The sequence below is a fragment of the Amphiura filiformis genome, chromosome 13, assembly GCF_039555335.1.
Source record: "Amphiura filiformis chromosome 13, Afil_fr2py, whole genome shotgun sequence".
NCBI lineage: Eukaryota > Metazoa > Echinodermata > Ophiuroidea > Amphilepidida > Amphiuridae > Amphiura > Amphiura filiformis.
Window position 1 is genome coordinate 44992019 of NC_092640.1, and position 25754 is coordinate 45017772.

The window sequence follows — 25754 nt, forward strand, 5'->3', positions numbered from 1 at the left end:
ATCTCCAAAACTGTGTCAACAACAAGCAATGAATTTTTGTTAAATTTATTTTTTGAAAGCGTAATATGTGGTTCTTAACTTTAAAAAAAAAAAATTTAAAAAAAAGGAAAGAAAATAGAGCTTTGACAAGCGGATAATTTGTTACATTAGAATCCTATGAACACATGATTAGTAATTAAAACGATCAAAATGAAACAAAAGAGGAGAGAAAGGGCCCGCTATGTGGGCCTAGCATGATCTTCTCTGTATATCATTACTGGTCGAACACGATAGGATTTCGGTTAATAATAAATAGACGGTTTTCTGATAAGCGCTCTCATAGGTCTTTGAACCTGTCTGCAGCCCTCTAGCTTTTGATTCAACAAGTTACTTTTTTTTTTTTTTTTTTGGCGGTGTACAACCTTCAAGTAATTATTTTGTGTAAGCTAACCATAAGCCTATTCATAACCCTAATCCTAACCCTAACTCTAACCCTCATCCTAACCTTAAACTAAGCCTAACCAATCAATGACAGTGGCTGTTTCAAGTCTATAAGTCTCCTTGCATGATCGCCTGTCGAATTCAACTACCTGCCTCGACCGGAGACTAAGTTCAAACCCCGGGCCTATTGGGTAGCCGTGTTAAGGCGCCTAAGACTGAAATCCTATCGTATTCGACCAGTAATGAACTTTGCACAAGCTGAGATTAGATAATATGATGCATACCAGTGTTTACTCTCTCTGGAAATTGGGTGCGCCAAATGAAACATTTTCTTCCCAAATTGGCCCAATTTTGGCCCAGTAATTCCCCAAATTCACTAATTGTAATACAGCATTACAAATTTTTGTGAGACAAAAATAATTTTCACTGGGCCAAAATTGAGACATACGGCCTCTGAGTAAACACTGATGCATACCACTGATTGTGTGGAATTTGTCATTACTGATTTATTGAAACATTTTAAACCAGGCAGAGCTGGTATGAGGATAAAGTTTCAAGCATATGATTTGGACAAAAGATTGTGTGTGTATAGTGTAATGAAAATGTATCTTAAGGTAACAGCAGAAATCAGAGGTAATGAAAAACAATTATTGATCAGTCACAGGAAACCATACAGTTGTGTATCAAAAGATACCATCGCCAGATGGATAAAAACTGTTATGAAAACAGCAGGGGTGGATGTCAGTATTTTTAAACCACATTCAACAAGAAGTGCTGCAACAGTTGCAGCCAACAATAGTGATGTCCCAGTTGAGAAGATTATGGCAGCAGCTGGATGGGCATCTGCAAAAACCTTTCAGGCGTGGTATAACAAACCTGTGGATAACAGCAATAAATTTGCTGCTAGTGTACTTAAAACATAAATAGCTCTAGCTTGATACTAGTGTACAAGTTCTTCAAGTGAGTTGTAGTGCTCAAGAAACATTTAGTGTGTTGTTTTATGAAAGTTCTGTATTAAAGAGAACACAAGAGTCTAGAGCGGCTTTAAAGTCTCCTTTTATTTCGACGCATATTTCGAAATAAAATAGAAGGATTAAACGAAAACTTACCTGTTTAAGTTTGATCCTTATTTTATGAAGAAATGGTGAGTGGAGAAATAAAATGCCCACCCTCCCTACCCATTTCTTTCATTCCGTGTTTATACTGAAGGCCTTTGGGCTAGTGGTGTGTATTTTTCCACTCTAGCCTCTTTTGGCTTTTAAGATTGACCTGCGCATGCGTCAGCGTTTCTAAATAAGGATCAAACTTCAAACAGGTAAGTTTTCGTTTAATCCTTCTATTATACATCAATGATATTAACGATCAAATACAGTCAAAAATCAAGTTTTTTGCTGATGACAGCATATTGTACAGAGAGATAAAGAACTCAGATGACCAAGAAATCTTACAGAAAGATCTTGACTTGCTGAATGGTCTGGCAAGTGGTTAATGCAATTCAATGTCAAGAAGTGTGCAGTGTTAAACATCACACGCAAAAGAAACCCTGTATTATGTCAATACAATCTCCTTGGGGAAAACTTGAATCTAGTCCAACAACATGACTATTTAGGTGTTACTATTTCGCATAACCTGAACTAGAACGACTACTGTACTAAAGTCATCAATAAAGCCAGCCGTACACTAGGTCTCCTGCGGAGAACTTTGTCCCCCTGTTCAACTGATGTCAAAGACAAATTATATCAAACACTTGTGAGACCACAAATCGAGTGCATAAGTGAAGTTTGGAACCCGTGTACAACCACCGAAATCAATAGACTGGAACAGGTTCAAAGAAATGCAGCCAGATTTGTTTTCTCTGATTACGGCAGAGAAACACACGTGTCACCTCTTGTAAACAAACTCAAAGAAATGCAGCCAGATTTGTTTTCTCTGATTACCGCAGAGAAACACATGTGTCGATCACCTCTTTAAACTCAACTGGGACTCACTACATGTTAGACGACTAATCCAACAGTCTTGCATGTTCTACAGGATCCAGTATGGACTAGTGTACATAACTCCCCCATCTTGTATTCAAAGGGCAACTCACATATGTGACTCCTCGCCACAACTGAGCCCGGATGTTGCCAGTGCCACTATTGAGATATGCTCCATCGAACTTAACAATAAGGCCGTATAAAATTAATGTTTTGGTTCTCGTCCAGAGGATTTTCATGAATTGATGAGGGAGGGAGGTGTTTTTTTTGTTTTTTTTTTTTTTTTTCAATGTAATATTAGCATTGTCAGTATTTTTCTTTTTTTTCTATCAGTGTTAGAGGAAACGATTGAGGCCCTCTTTTTTTTTTCAAATGTGAGATTCTGAGGGATAAACCCCTAGACAGTGTCCGATTTACAAATTTTTTCCTACCTGCACTGGTGCATGTAGCCCAAAATTTCTACATGCACAGCAAAAAGTGTGCATGCACCAAAATTAAAGCAAACATAAAATCACATTGAATCACGATCATTGTCAGTTAAGCTTGTAATAATATTCCCGGCTCCACTGTCATTGTCATTTTTATGCCGATCACTCGCCGCTTTCTTAGCCAAAACACTGGATGCTGTGGCTTCATCTGTTCTAGAACTAGTGGCCGACAAGGTGCACGATTTCCAGAATGATGCAAGTGTTTTTTGAGCTATTTCCTTTTTTGCTGAACATTATTATGATTATTTTCCGTATGTAAACAAATATTTCCCACGGTTTAAATTCCGGTTCTTTTTTTTTCAATGAAATGAAAATGACAGCTTCTATATGTGCGAGGGTATCGGGAATTGGTGGATGACGTCACATTACGCTAGCTCCTCTAAGGGAAGTCATAGTCTTGGACCAGACTGTATGTGGCTATCTCGAATGTTCGTTAGGATTGACAAGTATCAGACCGACGCAAACTGGCTGTGTAGGAGACTAGGGAAGTCAATGAAAAAAAGTGACAGTTCTCACGTGATAGGGGTATCGGGAATTGTCAATTGCGCGATTTAAAGCCCTTCTAAGTTCTAATGAAGTCAGGATATTGCGCTAAAAATAGATTGGGTTTTTCCAAATCGGACTGACTGCTTGTTTACTTTTGTATATTGCCTTGTCATATCGCAGGCGCTAAAATCGTACATGCACGCGTGCAGGCAGGTAGTGAAAAGCTGCATGCACAGAGGGAATGTTACATGCACTGGTGCAGGTATGCAGGTGGTAAATCGAACACTGCCCCTAGAGTACCACAAAAAGACTTGGAAGTGATGCTTGTTCTCTAATAAACTTATTTATATGTATGAAGATTTCATAAATCATTCCAAAGTCTAAAAAATTGAAAAATCTAAAAAAAAAAAAAAAAAAAAAAAATCTGACAAATCCCAGAAATTGAGGAGGGAGGGGCGAGAACCAAAATTTTAATTTTACACGGCCTAAACAATAGGAAAGAAAGGATTTATTGACTGTTTTATTGATTTTTCACTACTTAAATGTCAAGTACTATAGACATGATATACATCATTTTAAAGCTAATTTCAAGCAGAATATTTTGGTTGAATATCTCAAAAATGATGATTGGCGACATCCGGGCTCAGTTGTGGCGAGGAGTCACATATCAGCAAGAACTGATCACCCATTGAAATTTGTCAACTTGCTCATTCCTACTATAAATGCATACAAATATGCATTCTACCCAAGAGCCATTGCAGTTTGGAACAGCTAGGCTACCACCAGCAGCAGTTCTACACATCGCACCATCTGTGCCCGTTTTCAAGAGTGTTGCAGCGCCAATAATAAGGGAGATGCAGCCTCTTCATGGACTACATATCCTTTAAATGAATTCGCACCTTGTATATAGTGCACCATTTTGTTTTTCGTTGGCTTATTTGGATATGCTTCGCACCCTATGTTATTTTTTGTACGTCCACGGGCTTTTTATCCTAGTATAGCTGAGATCAGCTTTTAAGGATTACGCAACCAAGAACCAAGAATGTTAGCAGCTATTTTTAATGGAACTGCTATCATAATCCCTCTAAAATTCCATGTGCGAGTGTCTTATCACCATAAAAAATCATATATTTGGGTCAAGTGATGTATAGAAAACATTATGTAGGTTTCCTTCACCGGCAAGTTCTTTTAAATTTCTATGTAAATATGCATTGTGTTCTAGGCGAATTTGGCTGACTCGCAAATGTGTTAACTAAAGTTTGCCTGGCATACCTACGTTTCGGAATTGAGGTCGACTAAAAAGTAGACCATTTCGGGGACTGTAATTGGTGTAGATGTCACATTTTGAACAGTGAGCGATAAGTGACCAACTTGGCTTTCAGCACAAGTATTGGGCCTTGCTCAGTGTCAGTGTGTGTAGAGAATATTTTGAAAATGAAATTTTTTTGTAATGTAGGTAAGCTCTATCATCTTCATATTTTCAATCAGAATGGAATGGCCAATTCCAAGCTATTCCAGCTCCAAGGATCCACAGGCTCTGTTTATACTAACGACATGGTTATTAATTCATGCTGTAACAGCTCTCATTTGATGAAATACAACTCGTCCGGTAAAGTTTTGTGTAAAACCCAACATTTCAGACAAGCCCGGTTGTTCAGCACACGGTTGTTCAGCAAGAAAAAGACGCTACTGATAGCCCGGATGCCAACAGCAATGACAGCTCGTAGCGCCATCATGATTGGCTATATCATGCTGGAAACTTTTTAGACCCGCCCCTTTCTGTTAATGAGATGCAAAATGCAACTCATGTTTCCTTCTTTAGGCCTATTATTCTTCCAAAAAAAAGAAGAAATTTTTGAAGAAAAAAAAAAATGACGTCAAGGCAAAAAATTCTTCAGTGCCGTTGGTTAAAACAAACTCGATCAAAATTTAATTTTTACGTAATCAATATCATGGTAAATATGAATGATTGGTTTGTTTTGGAATGCGTATCATTGAGACACAAACCAAAATTTTCGTTTTTTGTATTTTTTCTGTCCGTTTTTTTAGTAGTTCCACACAAAAATTGATAGGGTATTTTTTCTGAATAAAATTGTCCTCATTTCCCCGTGAAATAGGGGAAAAATTCAATAGCGTCCTTGAAATTGTAAAAATATGGGTATTCATTTCGGAAAAATGTCCTTGATTCCTCGTGATAAGGGGGTGAAATAAAAATACGTCCTCAAAATGATAAAAATAGGGGAGGTAGGGTAACTTGGGGCAAATTGGGACACAGGGTAATTTGGGACAGTGATTTCGGAAATACTTTTATACCTTAAAATAGTCACATTTTGCCCATTTTTGCAACAAAATAACTTTGATATAATGTCTATTTATATTTCAAACCGTTTAAAAGTACCATTCTTCATTAAACAGGAACTTCTGAGGGCCGTAAGCTTAACACATCAAAATAAGTTATTCCATTTTTTTGTCATGTCTAAGCAGAGGTCACGACTTGTGGCTCAATATCTGAATCAATGGTCCGGATTAGTGTTTCTCAAAAAAAAAAATAACTTCTAAGCTACCCTTTCAATTAAATAAGACAGAAATTGTAACTTTTTTCTTCGAAAATTATAAGAAAAGCTTTCTTTTAGAAATATGCCAAATTGGGGTAAAATGGGACGCCATTGATTTACTGTGTGCTAACTCAAACTGTCCCATTTTGCCCCAACAAAAAAAGTCCCATAGTAATCAATGGCGTCCCATTTTACCCCAGCCTCTGTTACAGAAAAATCTTGCAGTGGGGTAAAATGGGACGCCTTAAAGACACCTTAATAAAATAATGAAGCCGGAAGCCGACCGGCACCAATTTTTTTGAAACGTAAGTCTACTAGACTCTTGGCGATGTACATTTTGTTTTGTAGTGGTCACTTGTCGCAAGTTGCCGGGTATTAGTATTATAGCCGAGTAAAATCTGGTGGGGCAAAATGGGACATTAGGTGGACCAATTTGCCCCACTTCCCCCTAGGCCCTATTTGGGGGCAAATTTTCCTTGATTTTGCGCAAAATAGGGGGTAAAATTGCTGCAAATGTCCTCGATTCCCAGTGAAATAGGGGGTCATTTTCAAATCCTAGAATGGTCATACGTCCTACCTTTAAATACAAACTGAACCCACCGGGGATTTTTTATCAATAATTTACAAAAAGCCCTTCATTTTTCTTTTAGTTTCGACCACCAAATTTGTATTAAATATTGGTCAGTCCAGTCCTTTTCTCTCACACAGATGCTTACAAGTATAATTCTGAGTGCCCCCCCTGGGGTTCACTGATTTGGCACCCTGGGCAGGCATGAGATTTTTCAGCTATTCAGCTGAATTAAGCTTTTTTTGACTATTCAAATATAGGCCCCCTACACATTTTTATTTATTTTCAGGCCAGTTTGGATCTATTTTGCCAATTTCACTCTGTTTTTCAGCTTTTTTTTGCTCTTAGTACTAGTAGCCTACTTCAGCTTTTTTTAAGCAAAAGCAGAACCACTCTAGCATGCCTGCCTGGGTGATATATGGCTCCCTACACAAAAATCTGCTTGTAGAGAAAATTTACAGCCCCTTCTGTTAGCTTCTGTTGAATCATATTGGGTCTATAAATGTGACCTTATGAATGCCCTTTTAGTTCTAAACACAGAAATACAGTGCTGCAGCAGCCTGATTATCCATCAGAAAATCAACAATTTAATGCGAAAAGGCAAGATATTTTTGTGTCAATTTTGTACTTATTATAAGGTTGTAAATGTAGATATTACCATGTTAAATTGAACTGAAGTAATCAAATAACGATTTTATCATAATAAGTGTGAATATGGATCGCATTGTATATTAAGTATAGGATAATGGCCAAGGATTAAAACATGAGTGGATAAGAATGGCTGAGTCGCGGAGCGACGAAGCCATTCTTTTCCACTCATGTTCTAATCCGTGGCCATTAACCGACTTAATACACACCTATGACGTCGCGCTATTGTTTTACCGCTCCATTATTTTCCACGAATGGAGTGTTATTGAAATAGGTTGCTCTTCACAAATTGATCAATTACTCATTGATGCCGGACAATACGCTATCAAATACACTAATATAATGATCGTACTGTGCGAGTGCAAAAATAGTCCGACTCAGCTTTATGTAAAATTTCTATAGAAATACCCATCATATCACGATCCAGGTGTTTAGTTCAAATCATCCGTAACCACCTTCTTGAATTATAAAGATTTAAAACACAAATTGAATAAACGTAGATTCGTAAAATCATCCAAGTGATTAGACAATCAATAGTTCTTTATGCCCACTTCTAATGCGTTAACTATTGAAGTAGTTAATTGCGTCAGGTGATTGCGTTTAGGTCTCTATTTTGCATAATAAGGAAAATTGGCAAAAAGGTCAATAAGTTCATATGAAATGGTCATTACAGTTGTGCACCTCAAGAAAGCTAGACTTATCGCTATACCTGAGCAATGATACTCTTCTCTGTCAATCGAGTGTTCGATTTTGGAACAATTTTGGATTATGGATACTATTTTTTATCTTGGATAATTTTGTGATGGAATCATTCCGAGGATATATATCGTTGATTCGCAGCAGAAGGACCAAAATCAGGTACGAAAAGGTACGAAAATTTTAAATGTATTACAACCCATTTTACCTAGGCCTATATGTCCCTGAACTTCGGCGGCAAAAAACAAAACAAACTTCGCCGCCTTCGACGCGAAATAAAAGCCACCTCAACTTCCAGTCCCCCTTCCGAAATCAAATGGAGCGTCCCTAACATTGTAATATTTAATTACCTTAAAATGGGGGTAACTTCGGTCAGCGGGGGTAACTTTGGTCGGTCAAATATATATTTTTAAATGGTCATATTTCCGTACAGCAATATTGTTTTTAGTCATATTTGGTCTCAATTTGTTAAGAAATATATATGGGACAGAAATAAAAGTCGCTCATGTCCAATTTCTTTGAAAGTTACGAAAATATTGGCATTTTGGACCAAAAATTAGCATTTTTTTACATTTTTTTCAGACAAAATAAAAATCGATATTTGTGAGCAAGGATGTGTGCTTGCTTAATTTTGCAAGGGGTCAAATGTCACAAAAAACACAACCTTGCCCATATACAGCGAAGATCAATTTTTTTTGTATTTTTTTTTCTTCATGGAATGTAATACTCTGACCAAAGTTGCCCCAAATGCGGGGTAACTTTGGTCAGGCTGTTTTTAACCCCTAGGGCACCCTTTCAAAATTATTCAAACATCTTTTTCAACTTCAAGGTGTAGAAGGGAACCCTTATGTCATAAAAAAGAGATAATTAGAAATATATTTGGTTTTGTTTGGAAGCAGTGGTTTAAAAACAGTGCCCAAAGTTACCCCATTTTACGGTAACGGATAGGCCTACTGATCGATGTAAGTAAATATTCAAGCATCCCAAAATACCATCAGATGAAACATCAGATATACTAATGACAAATAAAAATTAGACAGAAAATAGACCTACTGTGGCTTTAATCATTATTAAACATGCCCAAAGAGAACGATTTAAAAATAAATAGATTCATAGGCCTAAATACATTGATACAGAATGTGTATTACTATTACGTATATGGTCGAATCCAACGAAAAGTGTACACGGCATGTTCAGGGCCATAACTTAAAAGTATTAATCAATTGGCATTCGTTTTTATATTGTGTTTATTCGCCTTGATCATACGCTTCGCGCCATATATAATAAGACCCCCTTCTGTGAAAAATTTAGACACAGAGACCCCAAAACATGCTATTTTTACCCATTTTTTCAAAATATTTCTTAAGGTATTTTTAAAAACATCTAAATCAGTTATGAAAAGAAGTCATTGGATTGAATCTAAATTGATTTCCTGAAAGGTGTGTATTCAAAGATTGCCTGTTCAATTTTTCACATATTTGTACATAATTATGAATTTTTTGTGATAATATTTTGAGTGGTATTTTTTTACATTACCTACGAATACAATTTTTCATAGCACTAGATATATCTTTAAAAAATGGAAATCACTAATAAATGCGCAATTGATACAAGCTTTGATATGTCCAATACTGAAATGCATTGCATTCGGACATCTTTATTATTCTGTTTAGCTGCCAGAAATTCTAAATGGCACAAAGGTAGGTTTGGTAAAAAATATGCATTACCTCCGAATACATGTTAAAAGCTGTGTTATTTCCACAAAGTTAGAGAATAGTAAACAATAGTTAAGCCATATGTGCAGGGTAATACACTCTTTATTTCTACCAAGTTTCAATGGCCTGCGTTTAAATATTTCTGAGATGTCAATAATAAAAAGCAAGTATTCGTAGGTAAATTTCGGTAACCGAATGTTACCTACGAATACAATTTGACATCATGACAGTATTGTGAAACACCGCCATTCATGCCAATGCCCATATTGGTACATAACGAAGGCCTGTATGTTTGCTATCAAATCATATGTCAATGAAAGTTGCGAATTCACATACATGCCCACCATGAAAAACTGAATACGGCTTAATTGTTGAAAAATATGTACTGAAATAGACGACGGTCTGCTCATTTGAAAGAAAAATCAGATTCAAAGAAGATTAGAAGGGATAAATACTTGGAGTTGTCAACTGTCATGTGTGCTTCATTTTAAATGTTTACCGAACTTCTGGTTTCTGAGTAATTTGTGTCCAAATTCATTTATTCGAAGGTAACTTTTGACGTTTTCGCTAAGGTTACCTACGAATACCATGGAAAAACGACTGTTCTCATTGTCTCATGATCTAGACAACACAGTGATGGACCCTGGTATAAAGCTAATTGTAGTTGCCCTCAAAAGAAAGGCCACAAGACGTAACTGACTCCAAGATGGACTTCAAAGTCTGCAATAACGGTTTTAAGCGATTTGTGTGCAATTAATCAAATTAAAGTCACTTTAGTGCCTTTGTTTCTTACTTCAATCCCTTTCAACCGCTGTGAACCGACATTATTAATACATGATAGGGTCTTAAGTATCAATAAACGCACATAAAGAAAATAATACATTCAAAGTGCTTTATAAAATGAAGTTTTGATTGCGATATCCACCAAAAGTCTAATTCTTACCTACAAATACTGAAATTGAAATGTTACTTACGAATACAGCATAATACATGACATGTGTAATGAAGTGTCCCTACCAATGGAAATTAATTGTCAAAAACTTTAAGCGGTACCCCAGGACACTATTATTACCCATATACGGATTCATTCAACAATTATTTATTATGTAAAATTGCTGATTAACTACTTGTATATAAAAATGAAGTGGTCAAAATCTTGCTAAAAGCATAAAAAAATTTTGATCTAAGGTAATAGCATATATTCATTTGGACGTACCATCTAAAAGAAATCAAAAAACTACCATTTTATTAATTCATTACCATAATAGCAAAATTTAAACCTCTAAACTCAATATAGATATTGTTAAATCGCTCATGTTACCTACGAATACCCGGGTTTCTTCACCTTTTCATTGTATAAAGCGTTAGGTGTATGCGTATAATTCCTAATATTCTTGAAAACATATATCCTACTCGTTCTTATACAATGTGTAAATTGATTCATACTCATTTGATAAATAAAATACAGAAACTGACCTAAACTTCATTTTCAAAAATAAACTAGCATAAATTGACAAAGATCATATTGATCGCGTTATAAAAATAAAAACAAATATATTTTCTGGTTGAGCTAGCATTTTCCTGACACCCTGTGGTCTACATTACACGAAAAAAGCGTTAATGGGAATATTCCATTTGTTTTAGGTTGATTAGTATTGCGATAGTGAAAGCATCCTAGTGGTATTCGTAGGTAACATTGGGTTTTGATATCACATTTACTATCACACGTCCTGAATTTATTTTTCAAGATTAGTAATGGCACTTTTGGTTCCTATAAGGCCAATATGTCATCAATCAATGGGCAAAAGGAAAAAAATTGTGGAGGCATTTTTATTTCGGACTTTTATTTTTGGCCCGTGGACACTTTTGGTTGGATTCGACCATATGTAGCAATGTTGCCCAAAATATGACAAATTATACGTAGGACCTAACACACTGAAAACGTATAAAAATATAAAGAAGAAAAAAAATGTTATAAAAAACAGTAAGCGTAGAAAGAAAGGTCCAAATAATTAAAAGTAACTAAGTAAAGCCTAAATAAGCATTTTCCAAAGTGAGGGTAAAACACATCTTGCATAATAAGTACAACTTAGCCAACAATTTAACCTGCCCGTTTTGATCTTGCCTTGCTTTTCACAGATTGCATTGTAAGGGCTCGGATAGCGACGTTTTTACGTATTTTTTTGTGGCACCTGAGAGCAAATCAGACACATCCTTCTGATATCAAATAATTTAGATTTTTATTAAATTCGCGATACAATACACATTTTATGGCAAATTATTAAAAATTTATATTTTTGAAATTTAACAGTCCTCAAAGTAAATTGTATAAATCTAACGATATGCAGTAAAGAGTATGAAGTTGGGTTGAACAGCCGTCAATCATATGAAAATTTTGACCTTCATTATTAAAGATATAGATTTTTTCCTCAAAACACTAAAAAATGTAGGTCTTTTTAGAAAAAAATGTTTAAGTTCAATATGAAAGTGTGACGAAGGAATAGCGTTGCCATTAACACACAAGTACACTTATTGATGTTTATATCTCAAAGCATAACTATTTTATTTCTATTGATAAGCTTTTCACATTTCGATGGCGTTTTAAAATCTTCTTCGAACACCTCAGTTAGGTGTTCTCTGAGTCAAGTTGTAGATTAGACTGAAGAGAAGAGGAATATCTCTCCATATACATACAAATGAAGGAATAATCAGATAATTAATATTATCCAATCGGAAGCTTCTTAACAGTGATTGGTACTAAACTTTCCTGACCAATCACAAACTTCCAAGTAGGTTTAGATATCAACTTTCAACCAATCATATGGCTGGTATGATTCAGATCACCAATGAAGTGGGTGGTGTCCCTTGAGATGGTCTAATCCTGGAAAGGAGGAGGCTTGGCCAAGAAGAGGAAGATTTCCTTGGCCAAAACCACATTTATGATTATTTAGTCAGATTAGCCAGAATTCAGGATCGAAATGACCATTACTTTTGAACATACCATCTGTCGTGGCGGACATGGTCATTTTAGGAATGTATCTCCTCACTTTTATGTGTGAGAAGTTTCACTTTCTCACCCCCGAATTTTAACTCTGTACAAGGGTGAGCTTTTTAACTTTCTCTTTGAATCCTTATATATTATATATTTATAATTGAAACAAAACTCTACTTTAAACATGAACACGTTATAAAGAGTTAACAAGATATAAGTAACATATATAGTTATTTGCCTCAATTAGGGATCATACTATGTCACAGAAAGGTCAAATTTTCAATTGAGTCGGCTTTTCACAGCTACATAGGCCTATAGTTTAATTACATATCATTAGATTTATAAAGTTTACTTCGAGGACTGTTAAATTTGGAAAAATATAAAAAATATGACATTTTAATAATTTGTATTATATCGCGAATTTCACAAAATCAAAATTATTCTTATTATTGGATATAGGGACCATCCTCGTACATACAGCATGCAATTCGATATGTCTAATGTGCTCTCATACAGCATGCAATTCGATATGTCTGATGTGCTCTCAGGTCCCATAACAATACTGTTCAAATGTTGCTATCCGCTTATTTATTGTATTAATGAAAATCATTTTCTTGTTTTTCATATCAATGTTTTGCATGAATGAAGTGATGATAACAATACTGCACTTTTCGCAAATGCTTGCTTTTCAAAAATGCAATTGTTATTAACACTACATTCGTAAATGCCAGTACTTTTTCCCTGAAAAGTATTTGCTTTTCAGAAAAAAGAGAAAGGCATTTACGAATGGCGTGTTATTGTGATCATCGCTGCATTCGTGGAAAATAATGGAGCGGTAAAACAATAGCGCGACGTCATAGGTGTGTATTAAAAGCTATTAAACTGGGAATTGTAGGGCGAGCCATGTGAGCTGGAGTGTGTGAATGACCTCCTGCACCCTATTCAATCAGACACAGTGCATTGCAACTTGCAAGTACCGTACATTGTAACATGGCACCATTGGTTAACATGCAGAAAATGTACACTGAACAGCACAGCACATTCTGTCTGAATTCCTATATTAAAGTGCTTTTATCTTTTTGAAGAGGAAGTGTTTTCATGTTTGAGCACTGTGGTATAATACTATGACGTGCGATCGCTGCCATAAATAGGCAAATTGACATATGTCAATTTCGCTGAAAGAAATTGACATATGTTGATTTTGTCCAATAGGAGAACTTGTAATTGCCATAAGTAAGCTAATTTACATAAAATCGACATATGTCATTTCAAAGGGTGGAAATTGACATATGTCTATTATTTAAAACCACTTGTGCTGTTTGCATCAATTTTATGTTGTGTAATTGGCTGCGTGACTGCTTCCCTATACCTGATGGTTACAATTGTTCTCAACCATTTTGAGGTATAAATCGACATATGTCAATTTCAAGACATGTGATTGGTTGCAGAAAAGAATACTCCCAAAACGACATCCAATGCGCCCAACAGAAGTTGATGCATAATGCTACGAGCTGTCGATATACGTACGTTGACCGCTTTTGGCCTACCCAAAAATCTTTGCCACCCCTATAAATCCCTCCCCCTCCAAGTACACATCATTATTGTACCACCCCAAGACCTGCACAGGAAATAAGCTTCCATTCATGTAGACTCTTACACTATGTACATCATGTTATGTCGTACACTGTATTTTTAAAAACAGGTCTTCTTATTTAAGCCATTTAGGGTAGGTGCAGGTAATATGGGACAGCAGGTAATATGGGACACCTGTTTTCATTTTAACAAAAAGTAGCTTAGAGAAGGTAAACACTTTAAGTTGATTTGTTAAGTGTTTAGAGACATCAATTGTGCTTCTAGAAATGCAGTTTTGGAGTCTGTGTATCAAACTCTTGGAAATCAATGCCAAAAAGAGTGAAATTGCCCAAAAAAATTATGTCGTTTTTTTGGCCTGATATAAAATCAATGACGTCACATTTTATGATTGTGTATCCAAAAACTCTGGTACTGAGGGGGCATTTGTCATTTTTTATGAATTTTAGGTGATGGGTTAAGCTTATCAGCAGTTAAAATTCCACTGACAAGTGGCACTTTCCTTTTATAAATGATTATTTTCTCTGATTTTCAACTGAATGGGTGCAGGTAATATGGGACACATAGGAAATTGTGTGCATTGTCAATGCGAAAAGCAAAACTATTTAGAAAATTGAATTTTCTTGTAGAAATTTGCATTTAACATTCAAAATCATGTAACAAAAATGTTTTTAGAACAAAAGAGTGATTTTCTGAACTTTTTGATTTTCACCATAGAGATAACACAGTGTCCCATATTACCTGCACATGCAGGTAATATGGGACACTTGACGATGACGTCATTTTGACGTCATAGCGTCCAAACAAACATAAAAACAAGGTAACATTGCCTGTTTTATTAATCTTAAAGGACAGGTTGTTCATCATAACAATCTCTTGTGGGCATATCTTCTTTAGTTTTTATGCAAATAAGCTAAACGTCCTTAATGGTCCCATATTACCTGCAGGTACCCTACTTTCTAACAATACCAGCTAATACTCAATATAGAAACGATATTTACTCATTTTAGAACGGAATACACGTTGAAATAGTTGTAATAATATTATAAGAAAATGTAACAAGCGACCGGTTGTATTAAACATATAATGATTGATGAGGGTCATAAACCGTGATAGAGCTCGCTCGTACTCCGAGGTGTATTTTTGATGCATTCGTAGCGTAGTGATTTGGAAATTGACATATGTAAATTTCTAAATTGGCATATGTCGATTACATTTTGAATTTTTCTGGCGGTAATTTCAGCCAATGAGGTGGAAGGCCGGTTGCAGCAACCAATAAACAGTAATAAATTTGACACTAGTTTTCAAATAATGAGTATATGGCGATTTCTCGCAAGGTAATTGACATATGTACATTTTACGTAAATTAGCTTACTTATGTCGATTACAAGTTCTGCTATTGGATGAAATCAACATATGTCGATTTCACTGAAAGAAATTGACATATGTCAATTTGTCCATTTATGGCAGCGATCGCACGTCATATAATACCTACCAAATTTTAAAAAGCAAGTGGTTTACATTCAAAGTTAAAGCCATATTATAGCATTTCTTTAAAAATAGATTAGTATTCATTTTCAATAAATGTTAGCATTTACTGTCAGATATGTTCCCTTTTAATTTTGAGCCGATAAAGTGAGGTAAAGCAAAGAAAATTGGAATTTACTACTAGCACCAATGCATGCTACGTACTCCGGCGGTTGTAATATGTAATCAAATATTGTAAAACGATGGTTCCGGCGGTTTATTCAAAATCTCGGATTTTGACAAAACTACAGCACCTAAAGTCTTGATTTTTGCAGAGAATCTTTGTTTACTAAAGTACATTACAATCGTGTAAAAACCTGAATTTAAATTTTTTGAGGGCATTCTCCTCAGCAAATGTTATAATATGGCTTTAATGAAATGTCAATTAATTTGCATATTAATTTGCATAAAACTTTACATTGAATTTACACAAGGTGCCATATTACCCCAACTTTAGGGGTAATAGCACCCCATGACCACTTGTCGTATTTCTCATTTCCTTGTTATAGTTTAATATATGTTTAATAGTGTTGGTAATAAATAGTTCTTGAAACCATATAAGTATGAGTTTAATAATCTATCTTCCTGTATAACCGGTTATTTGGGATAATGAACCTCCCGTTATCTTGTTATTTGGTGACAAAATCCTCCAACAAATTTCTCTTTACAAGGCCAATGAAATATCATCAGAATTTACCGTCTTTGTTTCTTGCTCGCTGCGCGTATTAGCCGTTGGCGGCAGGGTGTTAGCGTCTAGGAAAGTTTTTTATGCAATGATTCATAAAAACTAAAACTAAATAAATTTTTTTTTTTTTGAAATTTAAAAAAAAAAAACAATGAAAAAAAATCCCAGACCTTTTAAAGACTATTCTTGTTGCATTCCACTTGTCTCCCGATCGCGACTCTATACCGACTTTCAAAGTGTAGCATGCAGGGGTCTACCGCACAAGAAAGCGATGATAGTTTTTTTAAAAAAAGTTCATCTGCCATTTTGGATCCGCCATTTTGAAGAAGAAAAAAATCTGTCATCCGTCATTTTGGATCGGCCATTTTGGAAAAAAAAAAGTGCCCTCATCCTCCTTTTTTCAAAAAGGATGAGGGACGAGAAACTCATTTTTTTTTACTTGGCCATATATTTCTAGTTATATTTTTGCTCTAGCTTTTACTTCAGAATTTACAGTGGCCCAGGCTCTTTTAAAATATAGGGCCTAATTGGTTTCTTATTATTTTTATATGTTGTTTGTTTTAAAATGTTTATGGCATGCCAGTCTGTTGTTATGAAATCAACAAAAAGTTTTTATACACACATTTACGTAGGAAAGGTTTTGTATGCAATGATTCATAAAAACTAAAAAAGAAATGAACTTTGGAATATAGTTATATTTTAGGCCTATGGTATTTACATGTGTGCTGATAACAAATCTGAAGCAAATAAGAAGGGTTTGGAGTCAGATTTTAAGCTGAATCAATTCCAGAATAACATTTTCCCCAAATTTTACTACAGGTGTGTCTCCCATGTCATCATACAATTCAACTTTGCCAGACAAGATGAGTGAAGCTCCTGCAGATGGTATGCTGGTGTTCTTCTGTAATGGACAGAAGGTAAGTCCAATATCAAAATGATGACCCATTTTACATGGTAATATTCTTGAAGATATTAATCAGGACTGTTCATGGTAAACTGATATTTGTAATTTCATAGTCCAAATATTTCCACTTACTTGCAGATCGTCACTGCAACAATAGCATCGATAAAGGAAACTGTGAGTTTAAACGTCTGCAAGTAAGTGGAAATATTTGGACTAGTTGTATGAAATTACAAATGTGACACGATGCAAGGGAATGAGTCACATGTCGACCCTGGTCGAAAATGAGTTTTACACATGTTTCTAAAGAGGACATTGAGAGCTTTCTGAAACTGAAAACCCCATGTTGATACGACTTTTCTTTGCAAAGTTACATCAATTTATCAATTGCTGAAAACAATATAAAACAAAATAATTTTGACACTTTCTTTGCCAATATCTCAAAATCAATATTAGCGACATCCGACTCATTTCCCTTGATCGTGTCACAAATATCAGTTTACATGGTAATAATAACAAGCAAGTTACTACCTTGCAGATAGCATATGTTACAAGTAGACTTTCCAGAGTAGATATAAAGGTGCGTAAAAAGAGTAGATTTTGATAGGTAAGGGTGTCAAAACTTCAAAAATTTGAATTAAAAAAATGGATGTTTGACAGGACCTCAAACATTAGATGTACCGTATTCATTCCAATAAGCGCCCATGTCCCAATAAGCGCCCACCCAGGGTATTTTCAATTTGCTAAAGGGTACAATTAATGTTGAAGTGACAGATAGACGTTGATACAGTGAAAACGCTCGAGGACTACAAGTCCTGTGTAAACTTGCAATACATTTTCTACATCAGAAAAGCTACTAGACCATCTCCGGACCCTTTTATAACCTACGTCAATTTGTCTCTAATAAATGCCCCTTACGAAAAAATTAGATAAACCAGGCAAAAAATAAGCGCCCTCCCAAAATGACTTTGTTAAGCGCCCTGGGCGCTTATTGGAATGAATACGGTATTTAAAAAAAAGCCAAATATAGCCACTTGACACAATTTTTTAGGGTATTATTGATAGGTCCAGACAGGTACACACAAGTCTAATGCTCATTGCCAAAAGTGGGTAAGCGCAATAGCTGCCATGTGTAGATGAGTACAATATACTGTGTGTAAATTGTCAAATGTTCACAGGGCAGCTATTGCACTTACCCACTTCTGGCACTGAGCAGTCGAAATATGATGATATCCACCTTGGAATACAGTGGCCCCCTGCCCGAGCTACAGTCAACTTTATAATAGGTCATAGAGGGCCAGTTTGGGACCTTGCAAGCATTCAGGACAGGCCTGTAGCCAGGATTTATTTTGAGGGGTGCTGATTTTGAAAAAGTGGACCTTTTTTCCAAATTTGGACCTTTTTGGAATGGGGGTTGAACATTTTTGGACCAAAAAAGCACAAAAAAACCTCATTTTTTCACTCACTACGCTCGCAAATGGGACTTTTTGGGTCAAAAAAGAGGACTTTTTGGGCCTTTGGCACCCCCCGCACCTCCTGGCTACGGGCCTGATTCAGGATGCACATTTACCTACTTTTGTTTGCATGGTCTGATTTGAAAGCTTGTTACAGCTTGCAATGAGCCTCTATGCTAGCACTTGTTCAGTGTGTAGGGGACCATGGCAAGCCCTCAAGCACAAGTACACTCAAAGGCTGCTTCGTGCGCACGCTGACTGTGAAGAATTGCATGGAACCAGTTCTACCTATATGCAAACGAGTACAGATGCATATAATAATTAGGAGGAAAATTCATAAATGCATAGCATGCATATGCTTACACTGAGCTTTCATATGGCACCCATGGTATCCCGAGCTGTTTAAAGCACTTGGTGAAAAATTTTAGTAGGTTTTTAGCCTATTAGCTAAATATATTTTCAATTTTCTTGCAACACTACATGTCAAAGGAAAAATAATATCTGCATGTTACATCCGTTCAGGAAATGTCTTGATTAAAAAAAACCCAACAAAACTATAAAAAAACCCAAAAACTTGGGAGTTGCTGCAGAGCATGACATTCTATTATTTACCATATGTACATATGGACTTTGAAATACAATTTTAGTGGGTTAATCAAACAATTTTGTGTGTGCAGGTCTAGGTCTTTTGGTGAAAACTTTAGCCTTAAATTGTTGTTGACAAACCAAGAATTTAAAGCCTTAATGTACGATCTTTTTAAATTTTTAGATTTTTCTTTTTTTCTTCCAAAATGATGACACGATCTGGTCCATGGGGGCCAAAGGCGGCAAACTTGAAACTGAGATAAAGGTAAAAATATGGATTAAAAAAACAATAAAATACATAAGAAAATGGGCATTAAAAACTTCATAACTTTAGAACCAAGTATGCTAGACCTTTGGTGTTTTCAGTAAATGATAGCCTATTGTATGTAAAATGTAATAATTACAGTAACTCAATTTTCAAAAATGCCTCCTTTGGCCCCCATGAACCAGATCGTGTCACATATGCAATCATTATGAAAGTTCCCAATACATTTGGACATGTAAAACATTGGGAATTTGCAAAGAAACAATAAACTTCACCTCTATCTCTCGAAACATCTCGCACTATTTGGATTAGGACAGCGAGTGCGGCCTCAGAGTTTAAGTCTCCTACGCGGAGGGAGCGTAACCAAACTAGTTTTGTAGGAGACTACGGTTTGCGATCGTGGCCGACATAAAATCATAATCTAAAAAATTATGATTTTATGTCGGACCAACAGAAAATCATCCCGCTTTACTACAAATAGGACGCATTCGACAGTTTGCTCATAGATTTAAGTTAGAACATGTGCAAGTATTACAAATATGCCAAAAAATCGGGTTTAAAAAAAATAAAGGTAAATTCTGAAAAAAGACTTTAAACAGTTTTTGTTGTTGGTGATGTCATTGTTATTACTATTTACTCGAGAGACATCTGTTTAAAATTGCCACTGATATTCAGATAAGGTCAGTGGTTGTGCCACAGGGGCATGGGGAAAATGTCAGAACTTTTGCCCCCAAGATGCATGCCCCCCCCAGTAAAAACCCTTCTTTTGTGGCAATTCCCCCCCAATCCATGCGGTGCCACAGGATGAAATGACGATTCTAATGACAGTTTTTTATTTTTGCAGATAGCAGAGAAGCAACCAGATCCTTGTTGGAATCTTGCACGGTACATCCGCTCCAAATGTATCCTTTATATGTACAATGGATAAATTCAGTAAGCCAAATAATTAAAGTACCAGTTACGTTCACCCCCTGTATATCCTAAACAAAGGCAGATATGTCATAATTGGAACCAACAGCCAATAGCTGCATCTTTTAGCTCAAATTTAAGACCTCATTCGTTGAAATTGTTCAAGAAATAAAGACATAATGATCCAAAAACACAAGGAAGATGCCAATTTAAAAGTTGCAGTTTGCCACATTGCATGCACTATTGATTTGTACACAAAGCGTTCGCGAACAAGAGAACTAGCGACATGCTTGCATTGATTAGCACGAACAACTAGCGTTGTGCTTTCATTAATTAGAACACAAAAGTGCAACTTTTTATTTTGTATCTTCATTAGGTTTTGGATCACCGTTTCTTTAATTCTCAACCAATTTCAACAAATAAGGTCTTAAATCAGAGCTAAAGAGTACAGGCATCGGCTGCTTGACACATTTGTCTTTATTTGGGATATACAGGGGTGAACACAACTGCTACCTTAATTCTTTTGCTTACTGTATAATATACTCTGGTATACTTAGTATGCAACATGCAATATCAGAGAGTTTGTATGCAACAGATATATAGGATTAAGCTTATTATAACATAAAATTGTATTGCAGGACTGTAGCAAGCAGCCGCCCACTTTTTACGAAATTTGTTTCATTTTTGGTGCACTGTATTTTGGCTGTCCTACATTTTGATGGCCATCCCAAAGTTTCCAACCTTGCTTGACGGCTCTGTTGAATTGGGTTTGTCTGGCCTTTATGAATTCTATGAGAGTTTTACTCAAAGTGAATCGAAGCTGAAGAACTGGAGCATGAGCCCTGAATATGGATCTCTGGACTGATGGAGAGCCTAATCTTGCATGGGCTTAAAGACCTATTCAGAGAAACATAATCAAATATGCATGGCACTCAGTGCTGTTACTTTTTTTTTTTAACATGATTTAGTACAACTAACAGGATGCAAGATTGGTTGTGGAGTAGGTGGCTGTGGTGCCTGCACTGTCATGGTGTCAACGGTGGATCAGTCAACCAGGGATATCAGGTTGGTACATCTAATTGTCATTCAATCAGATACACAAGCTTGTGGAAAGGAATAGAAAATACCCCCTTTTTGTGTTATATATAGTATGAAAAACACCTGCGAAATAGAAACAAAAATAGTTCTGAAGCCAAAAAATTGACAAGACCCACCCCACCTCTACACCACGTGACCCACTCTTACACCATTTGACCCACCTGGTACCATTTGACCCACCCTAACTCCATCCTGACACTCCTTAACCCACCTTGCCCCACTCTGACACCACTTGACCAACCCTGACACCATTTGACTCACCTTGACACCACTTGACCCATACTGTCACCACTTAACCTCATGGACACCCCTTGTCCCACCCTGGCTCAACATGACACCACTTGACCCACTCTGACACCACTTGATCCACTCTGACACAACTTGACACCATTTGACCCACCCTGACACCACCTGATCCATCCTGACACCCCTTGACCCATCCTGACACCCCTTGACTCAACATGACACCACTTGAGCCACCCTGACACCATTCGCCCCACCCTGACACAACTTTACTCAAATATGACATCACTTGACCCATTCTGAGACCACTTGACCCAGCCTGACACCATTAGACCCACTCTGACACCACTTGATCCACTTTGACACCATTTGACCGAACATGATACCACTTGACCCCCTCCCCGACATCACTGTCCTACCATGACAGCCTTCACCATTTGACCCACCATAAACCCCTTGACCCACCCTGACACCACTTGATCCACCCTCATATCCCTTGACCCACCATGGCACCACTTGCCCCACTTTGATACCACTTTATCTACTCTGACATCTCTTCTGATACCACTTGACACACCCTGATACCACTTAGCCACCCTGATATCACTGACCCACCCTGACACCCCTTGACCCACTCAAACACTTGACCCACCTTGACACCACATGACTCACCAAGACTCCACTTGACCCACCCTGACACTGCTTGACCCACTTGACACTCCTTAATCCATCCTGACACCACTTTATACACCCTGACACCCCTTGACCCACCCTGACAACCTTTGCCTCACTTGTTCCAACATGACACCTTTTGGTTTGTCTCCTAACATCAATTATACTTTTTTGTTGTTCACCCATCAGTCATGTTGCTGTGAATGCATGTCTGTATCCACTGTGTGCCATCCATGGCAAAGCTGTCACAACCATAGAAGGGATTGGGAGCACCAAGACAAAACTACATGCAATTCAGGTATGGTCTGTAACATAATATCCATTTAGAGATGGGTGGTAGCCTGAAAATATGTGATGGGATCAAGCAAAATGAGTCGGGTGTCGGGAATATTGACTTTGAGATAGATCAATAATATTATTCAATTTCCTTTGTATTTTATTGTTCTGAGCAACTATAAAATGGCCATATCTCTGAAACTGAGCCTAATTATGATGGAGTTTTCAGCAAAATAAAGCTCTGAGCCTAGCTCATGTAATAAAATTGAGAAATGAATTTTGATTTTGATCGACATCAGACTCATTTACCTTGATCGCATCACATATGATTTTGGTGTTTTTATTGCTGTGATCCCAGGGCCTTGTGGAAGTACAGAAGATTATTTGTATACTATTATCCACTGAATGAAAAAAAACCTAGGTTAAAGAAGAAATAAAACAAAATAAAAACTGTTTCCCTGGGATGTAACCCTATACACAACTACGATACTCCTGGGGCTTGATTACCCAATAAAAATATTTAGCAAAATATCAAGTTGGTTATTTTATTTTCCATCTACTTATTTCCATTAAAATACTTTATTACAGGAACGACTAGCTAAGGCCCATGGTTCCCAGTGTGGTTTTTGTAGCCCAGGTATGGTAATGTCTATTTACACATTACTAAGAAACAAACCGAAACCAACCAGTGATGAGGTGCTGCATGCAATGGAGGGAAACCTGTGCAGGTGTACTGGCTATAGACCAATACTTGATGCATTCAAAACTTTTACTCAGGTAAGATAGAGTCATCAACCTTTCAGTAAGGCAATAATAAGGACATAGATGGCAACAGGGGGTGGGTACCCAGGATATATGATGGCAGATGAGGGACTGTTAATTGTCCAAAATAACCCAAATTGGGCTGATTTGCTTGATTGCACAGAAAACCCAGGAGCTCAATTATGTGGTAAAAGACAGCAAGGGAACTTAGAAATTTTGTCACCAGCACTTCATGTCTATTATAATAGTAGGCCTATGGTGTGAGAAAAATCTTGGACCTTATTTATTATATCTTCTATTCCCTCCTTCAGAAAATTTGTTTTTTTCCAGCTTTTCACATCGGTGATTTCATATTTATACTGTACTAGATTTTGTGGTTCTCGGGTTGATTCCCCTAAATTCTGAGCCTAAATTAGTATCTGGATGTAGGCCGTTACAAAACATGCTAAAGTAATAAAATCAATCGTGATAAATGTGAACGCAATTAGGCCTAATATAACGGGTAATAGGTTAGGGTTAGGGTTTAAGTTTCTCCGCATTATATTGCACCCCGAAATAGACATGTTCTGCTGTATTAAATAGGCCTCTGCACGTGTGCCGTATTGAAATATGTGTTGAAAATAGGCCTATTGATCCGATGAGATGCACCTGCACGATTTATAGCCACACTGTAATGCTTTCCGGTACACCGTGCACTACGCGATACACACCGCTAGCCCGCGATAGCGAGCCACGCGCACGCCGATAGCGCGCGGACAGAGGGACGGACGGACGGACACGCCATGATTAGTATTATGATAAAATGTTTATTTTATTGTTTTTATAATTCAATTACATACCAGGGTGGTTGTTGCAATGGCAAAACTGAAGAGAAATGTTGCAGAGATGGTAACAATGAAATGGTAAGGGCATGAACAGATATTCTCAAAGCATTCAAATCAAGAGACAAACTATTGTATAGTTAGATATAATTTGATAAGAGCTCTCCTATGAGATTTGCCTGATATGCAAATGTTATGATAATGCTAACATATTATTACAACATCGAATCAAAATATGATATATGATGCCAAAGTTTTGCTTCCATCGGTGATGCTAGACCCAAGACCTCAATTTAACATGTTGCCCACTGTGTGGTTCTCTCTATCATAATTTTGTTCCTTTCCAGCTTGATGAGCTCTATGATACTACTACATTCACTGAATATGACCCTTCACAAGATATCATATTTCCTCCAGAATTACTGGTAAGTTCCGAAAATCCCGGGCCGAAAATAAGGCAAGTCATGGTCTAACAAAAATGTTCTCGCCATAGTTTATAAAATATTTTCACAAAAAAGGTATTTTGTTTTAAATAATTTATACATAAATGGAATGTACTATGTTTGTGTGCCTGGGAGAGGGTAAAATTTCAGAATAGCATATTTAAACAAATTGCTTGACCTTTCCTCTTGGTGTGCCCAAAAACCCTTGTTCTTCCCTATGGATGTGAAAACAAAATGTATGATCTAGAACTGAATGCACAAAAAAGTAGGTGATCCAAGACCTGAAATAGTTGAAGCAAACTCAGTTGGTAGATGATTTTGCATAATTATTTGAGTGTTTTAACACCATTTTGCTTATTCCTTGTTGTAATATCAATTTCCAAGTCATTCTATTACATAACTTTTAAAGTGCCACTAAAAAGCTCTCTAAAACTATGTACAAAAATCTTGACCTACTATTATTAATCTTTCAAAATTTGCTCCCTTTTCAGTTTCCCAAAATACCTAAATGTATACATCAAGCAAGTTTAAACACTTTCGTCTACAGCAACAACGAATATAATTATTATGTAATTTCTATTTAATTTTAACTTGCTGGAGGGGGGTGCAGGAACCTATAGATTTAAATCACATCTGGTGCCCTATATTGTGGAGCTTACAGGGCGGATTTAGGGGCGCAGCCAGCCGCCCCTCTATTTTTGACTAGCAAAAGGCGCCCGGCCTAACTTAAAAATACAAAATATGAAAGAAATTTTTAAAAATTAACAAATTCGACCATGAACAGCAAACAATGGGCCAAAACCGTTGAGTTTTCTAGGGGGTAACCCCCTTAACACCATTTTTTCGTCATCGACCAAAAGGCGCCCCCTCTATCCAAAATTCCTGGATCCGCCCCTGGCTTATTTTGAAAATTATCCAGAATTTAAGAGTTTTCAACACAAAAACCTGAGTCAACAGAATGAAAACGATACAATATACA

At 36.6% G+C, this 25754-nt stretch overlaps 1 protein-coding gene across 1 annotated transcript in view; it reads left to right on the forward strand.

Moving 5' to 3' along the window:
* The first annotated feature begins 17197 nt into the window (after positions 1 to 17197).
* The window catches only part of LOC140167706 (xanthine dehydrogenase/oxidase-like), a 57065-nt gene continuing 48508 nt past the window's right edge, over positions 17198 to 25754 (forward strand). Inside the window, 6 exon segments of the mRNA XM_072191002.1 lie at positions 17198 to 17263; positions 20396 to 20453; positions 21429 to 21525; positions 22663 to 22771; positions 23338 to 23526; positions 24354 to 24399. Coding sequence (XP_072047103.1) covers positions 17210 to 17263; positions 20396 to 20453; positions 21429 to 21525; positions 22663 to 22771; positions 23338 to 23526; positions 24354 to 24399 — 553 coding nt within the window. The 5' untranslated portion in view covers positions 17198 to 17209.